General features: G+C 37.2%; 2 protein-coding genes across 3 annotated transcripts in view; one reads left to right on the top strand and one right to left on the bottom strand.

Annotated features, from left to right (window-relative positions):
- Positions 1-341, bottom strand: part of glrbb (glycine receptor, beta b) — a 34,352-nt gene extending 34,011 nt beyond the window's left edge. The window contains exon 1 of the mRNA XM_016552405.1: positions 280-341. The gene's annotated coding sequence lies outside the window, so the exon portion shown is untranslated. The remainder of the gene's footprint in view (positions 1-279) is intronic.
- A 415-nt stretch (positions 342-756) lies between these two features.
- The window catches only part of pdgfc (platelet derived growth factor c), a 58,289-nt gene continuing 52,514 nt past the window's right edge, over positions 757-6,531 (top strand). Inside the window, exons 1-2 of one of the 2 annotated variants that reach the window (XM_016552407.1) lie at positions 757-832; positions 936-1,002. In XM_016552407.1, the coding sequence (XP_016407893.1) occupies positions 830-832; positions 936-1,002 (70 nt within the window). In that variant the 5' untranslated portion in view covers positions 757-829. Of the gene's footprint in view, positions 833-871; positions 1,003-6,531 lie in introns of those variants that run through there. The other variant, XM_016552406.1, reaches the window with a different exon arrangement.

Here is a 6,531-nt window from a genome sequence, read left to right as displayed (position 1 = left end):
ATATATATATATATTATTTTCCCCCCAAGGTCTTATAGCCAACACAATACTGTACTGCAGAATATGTTGACTACAAGTACCACAAACATTCTACAAATTAATTTAAATTAAGAATTTTTTTTATATTATTTTGAATAACTTCATCGATTAACAGACAAAACCAGCGTCATTGGCCCATAAACATGCTCTCTCTCATTCTCTCTCTCTCTCACACACACACACACACATACATATATACTTGTGTGGCAGTGGAAATGTGAGAAATATAGTGTCTCTCACCCCAAGCGACTGTAGCAGCAGCACCAGTAGCAGCTTGTGAATGGTCCCCGCCTCTCCGGGGAGTTTCCTCCACGGGGAACTTTTGCTTTATGTGCAGCACCTGTTGTGTCGCCAGTCGGCCGTCTGCGCTCGCCAAACACTCGGAGCCACCTCAAGACACTCATTTCCTTCAGAAAGTTGTACGCGCAACGCTGCAAGTGCCATTTTACCCAGAGTCGGTCGCTATGTGTTGCGTTACTCGAATGGACTATCTGTGTTTGCAAGGGAAAGTTGAACACTTTGCAAACAGACAAACGCATGTTTGGCGTCTCAACAGATCTTAATTTACAGCCAGTAAACGTTTCCAACTGTCCTCTTGAACACTCGTGTTTAGGCGAACAGGTGTGCGCTCACTAAGTTAACAACAATTAATGCTTAACTTTGCGCAGATGCTCCTTTCCAAAGAGAGATTTTCGCAGTAGAAACTCTGGCCGATCAGGATTATGTGGACTTTACTTTACGCGTGCCTGTGTCCAAAGTTGGATACGCGTCTCACGAACAATATTTCTGCATGGTGATTGAAACGACACATACCAAGTGCCTATAAGCACCGACAGCCACCATTTATCCAAATGATTCCTTTGCTTCTCTTGATTCTTATATCGTCTCTTCATCAGCATGAGTCGGTGGCGGAATCGAGTCACATCAGTAAGATTCACCACGCCAGCACGAAAGAGCAGAATGGTAAGTTTAAAAAAATCATATGACTTTCTTTTTCTTCTCTTGGATTGTGTGGAACGTCTGATGGTGCTTTACAACTAAATGCATTGAGTTTAACTGTGTAATGGCAAGCCTTTTTAACATTTGTTCTTTAAAACAAGAGTTTTTTTTATTGTACTACTGAAAATATCATTTCATACTTATCTCTCGTATTTATTATATAAGTTTCTATGATGTAAGTAGTAAAGCTGGAATACATACTATTGGGATTGTAGTAAAACTAAAGTAGTACAACTAATCTAGAGGCAGTTAGAATACATGCTAGTGATAGGTGATATCTAACCCACGTGTCCCCTAGAAAATTAAATTTGTTAGCATAGATACTAATAGCAAAGGAACAAATACTAAAATCTGATAAGATTTCAAGTAGCTTATTACCATTCAAGTAAACTACTTGATTGACTAGTCTCTGTTGGAATAATTAACAGCACTAGTATCTAATACATAATTTGTGATATACCAAATATTACATTGACTATTGTTGTACATATTAATGTAAGGAATAGTAATTAATAGAATAGATAACAGAAACAGAATTAAAAGGAGTAAATGTTTAAACAGCTTGCCATAAATGACTACAATTTAAGAAGTTCACACAGCATTATGCTTAATAGGAAGTTGAAGTTACCTTTGGCTTTCATGTGCATGAAACGCACATCTGTATGTGTATTTAAGAGGAAAAAAATCTCCGGGTAACGGGGTCCCCTGGGGAGGGATTTCTCTCTGATCGTAGAAAGACTCCATTCGTGAAGTGTGGGGTGTCCCGGGGCCATGTAATTTGCTTTCCTCTGGATCCCACCAAAACTCACAGGTGAACTTAAAAAAAAAAAAAAAATTCATAATGATAAATAAAATAAAGCAAAAGTTTCCATTTAATTTTGCTCTGAAACTATAAGCTCAGTGTTGTAAAGCAGGCATTGGTGGGGACAGGCAAGCTGTCGCCCATTGCGCACCATTAACAAAATGTAAACTACTACTACTTGTGTTGACTTAGGCGAGGGAGCGCCCCTTACTGTGTCAGGGGTGAAGCAGAGTGAAAACATCTTGCTTCTCTGGGCCCACTATCAGAGCTTTCATTGTAATATCATTCTTTCTCTAAACTGTGGAACATGCAGAACATGTCTACTGGAAAGCAATGTTTATATGGAAAATATGTACTTTGTTTTTTTTGTTAGTAACCATAAACATATGAAATCCTTCTAGTTCCATGTATATATATTTGAAAAGTAACTTCTGTATAACTTGGGACTGTAAAAAATCCTAACGTTTTTGTCTAATAAAGACAGGCTTAATTGAATTGGCACGTCTAATGCAGCGCATATCTAGTCCTCTCAGGTCAGAGTTGTGAGCCAAGGAAGACCCTTATGATTGCCATTTGATAGGGGTCTTTGGCTGTAACGCCACCTTTATTCCCCAATGACTTAAGAATGGAGGTGAATTGGTAGTGTGCTCTGCCAAGGGTCTCTGAACGGAGAGTCTTGTTCTCTGGCTCTCTTTAATTGCCATAACAGTAGATGCTCTGTCGCAGTCATCTCTGGTTGGTGTTGATTGAGGCAGTTCTTCACCGCTGATCTGAGGCTGGTTTTATTTCGCAGCTGCAGTGTGAGGTTAAGGTCAGGTTAAAAAGCTACTCAACCAACTTTTTCAGGTTAACCCCAGTAGAGAGTTTGCCAGCCCACAGTTTATGGAGCTGTTCAGTCGTCTCATAAATGCTTTTTTCAAAAAAAATGTTCTTTTGGTTCAGTAGTTTTCATACAAATTCTTGATGCGAGTAGGATATAGTTGATGAAGATGGGTGAAATATGTTTCCAGTTCCATCCTTACTAGTGACTCAAATGTCTATGCTTTTTTTACCTTTATATGCTGATTCATGAAGTCATTATAAGTGACCATGCTAAAAGTTAGTCTGTTTACAGTAGAGGCATGTTTAGGGTGTTACAACAGGAATTGTCAGTTGATTAATCAAACTGCAAATTAGTATCATTTCAATACTGCATGCTTTATTTTATTTTTATTTTTGCATTTTATTTATTTATTTTTTTAAGCATCTTGCTCCATGTTTTTTTTAGATGGAATGCTAACGTATTAAGGCTCCTTCAATATGAACGACTCCTTGCTCATTCTATGCTGCCTGATCTTGGTGAATGTGGTTTGTCAGGTCAGAGAACATGATTAAATATGTACATTGTTTGTGTGTTATGTTTGAATGATTAGCTGTACTTATTTAACATGTTAAATTAACAGTCGTATAGTTACGACCATACAAGTACTGTGGAGCTTTGAGTTAGAGAACAGAACCTGAATGGTTGTCTGCTCCACTTAAAATCCCCATTTAGCTTCATATTCTAACCTCTGAATCAGTTTATGCACAATTTCCGCCATTATTTTAGACTTCAGTGTGAAATTATTAACATCTATCAGAGATCTTAAATGTATAGCCATGTCATTGAAATCAAATTTAGATGAATGTTATCAGCATTAACTAGATGACATTCAAGAAGAGAATCAGTCAGAACCCAGATGCTGAACTGGTGAGTAGTTGTTCATTGCTTGTTGCAACAGTGTCCAGTGTCCTTGACAAAACTACAAATACTTGCACCGTGGTCAGTTAGCAGTTCCCACCTTTAGCTGTGTCCATAAGCCAGTTCTATAGCAGTGGAGTGGGTTCAGAAAGCAGCTGCAGTTTTCTAATGGTGCCAGATTATCCGCCATTAATCTGCTGTAACCCTTCTGACATCTCAGGCAGAGACGTGTGAGAGTCTGCCTCAATAACAACCGAATGCCTCGCGAGGCTCTGCATTACTGGATTACTCAGTTAGGAATGGGGTTAATGTGGTGCACCAGCTAACTGGGAAATGCAGAGCGCCTCACATATCCAACAGTTAAGTGGTGGGTGTGTAATGATTAAAGCATAGTATTGCTTGAATGCTCACAAGCAACACTTCACTCTGCAGTTAGGAGTTTAAATCTAGTTATTAACATGTACATTTATCATGGTATTTCATGCACATCATGCAGCATAAAGGGATAGATAACCCAAAAATGAAATTCACTCACTCTCATGCGGTATCATTTTAGTGTCATTTATATACTATTATAGTTTTTTTTTTTAAATATTTTAAATGTTTATACTTTGTCATTTTTAAATGTCAATATATTTTATTTTATTTTTTAATTAAACAATTTTCCCTGGAAACTGACTAACATAAAAATGTTATTTATGTTAAATATTTATTACATGATATTTTTTTAATATTTAATTTTATTTCAGTAAAGTTTATTTTACTTCAAGTAGGCCTAACTAATATTTCTGTGTGTTTTATTTGATTGTGAAATTTACTATTTCTTTATTATTTCTGAGTGAAAATTGTTCCTACATTTTGGTAATGCTTTTTTACAATGTCCTTGTTACACATTATATGTAATTACTATAGTAATAACAATTAATTATGCATAATTACATGCAACAGACCCTAAAACAAACCCTCATTCTAACCCTAATTATAAAGTAAGTGCATTTAGGGAATTAGTATTATTCAATACTTAAATGTATAATTATACTGTAAATTGTAACCATTTTTTTTTTCAGCGTTTTAGTGCACTATAATAATCCTGCCCTCATGTTATTCCAAACCTGTAAGACTTTATTTATGTTGTGTGGTGGTAATAGACATATTTTGAAAAATGTCTCTCTTCTCTCTTTTTTTAAACATAAAATGAAAGGTCTAATGTTGTTTTGACTTGCATTGTATGGGCAAATGTACAGTTAGATACTGTTGGATTTGTGGAGAAAGTAATGAATTTGAAATTTGAAGCCACTTGCTTAATCCATTTCTCAAAGGAGAACAACATATTGTAGGTATTACCTTTGTTGTAAAGACATCAGAAGAAGGTGGTTCCCAGAACTCAGAGACTGTGTGGCAGCTGGCAGTGTTCTTGCTTGGCAAAGCTCTACATTACCAGCCTGTTGTGTTAAGTAGTTTCCATAGCATTTCAAGTTTATATTGCGATTGTGAATTGTGCATACGCTGTGGGTAGCGAATGGCAAACCTAAACCAAAAGGATTTGCAATACCCAGTAGTCCAATGAAATAGAAAACAAGCTTTCTGGTAACTCAAACACAGGCGCGCGCACACACACACACCTGAGACAAATGACTCCCTGTTAAAGTAAAAGTTTAGCCCAGTCCTTTTTCACTAAGCTCTTCTGGCTGTAATACTGTAGGCATTGAAGTTTGTTGTCAATCGACAAACAGTACCCTGCCAATGCCCGAAAGCTCAATGGGGGCTGTGTTTTTTTTTTACTGAAAACTTTAAGACTTAAGGAGGAAAAAAGCTTTGGGAAGTTGAAGATATTTTTTATGCAATACTACGCAGTTTGTTTAAAGGGAAGTCTCTCCTGTAACCCTTCTGAAATAGAAGATTGCATGGTTGGGGTGTCCATGTTTTTGCTGTCAGCACACTTGAAAGGCAGTGCGACTGAATTGACAAGTAAGCAAGTCAATGCCTGTCTGATGTTTGTCGTGACGGACAGTGAGTGTACATTCCTAACCCAAACAGAGCTCCAATTTAAAGGGATCAGAAGCAGGGCCATGGAGTTCCTCTGTAGAACTGGGTCATAGCCTTTTATTTGTTTTGCTTTTTTTTTTTTTCATCCTCCTGTAATTTCATGGCCTTTCTGTCTTCTGTGCTGGCACCACCTGTGTCATCTACCTAATACCCATAATCCTGTGAATGATATGTCCTCTTGTTTCAGTTAAATATGAGGTCAAGAAATCTATAGCTTGTGCACTGAAATGGTCATTGAAGATCATTTAAGGAGGACATCAGTGGTGGTGTCCATCATCTACACTGAGGAGAAATGGGTCTGCTAACCCTGCATTGTCCTTAGGACCAGGGGCCTCATGTATACAACTTTACGTAGATTTCATCCTAAATGTGTGCGTACGCACAAAAGCTAGATTATGCGTACGTACAAAAGTTTTCAGATTTATAAAGCCATGCGTACGCCAGAACCTGCGCAAAATTCCCTTTGTAATACCCAGTCAGCGGAAGATTGTGCGTACATGAATCTCCACCCCGTCTCCTCCCCGAAATAGCTATTTATGGAGCTTACAACGCCTAGTTTTAATATACATAACGTCATCTGCATATAATTTCCATGCATATTCCATCCATGTGACAACGTTTAACGCAGTTAAGGGTAGGAATACGTTAGGAAAATATGAGATACGGACTATAAATGCGTTTTGAGACACCACTATTCTAATTTATACAATTTACCTAAAAGGTAAACATATATTTTAGAATTTTTATAGCCTATATTTTTATGGAAAGAGAGAGGCCTTATTTTTTTGCAGTCTAAATAGCTGTCTGACTCACCGCGTCAATAACAAAACATTTTGAAAATAAAACGTGCATATCTTACAGTTTCCTTCAAATTCTATGTTTTAAATATGGTGTTTGTCACAATATTGGGAAGAGCACGAAAGGG

Source organism: Sinocyclocheilus rhinocerous, unplaced genomic scaffold, assembly GCF_001515625.1.
Source record: "Sinocyclocheilus rhinocerous isolate Xijiao unplaced genomic scaffold, SAMN03320098_v1.1 scaffold584, whole genome shotgun sequence".
NCBI lineage: Eukaryota > Metazoa > Chordata > Actinopteri > Cypriniformes > Cyprinidae > Sinocyclocheilus > Sinocyclocheilus rhinocerous.
The sequence above is the reverse complement of the archived record's forward strand: the minus strand, read 5'-3'. Positions and strand labels throughout refer to the sequence as shown.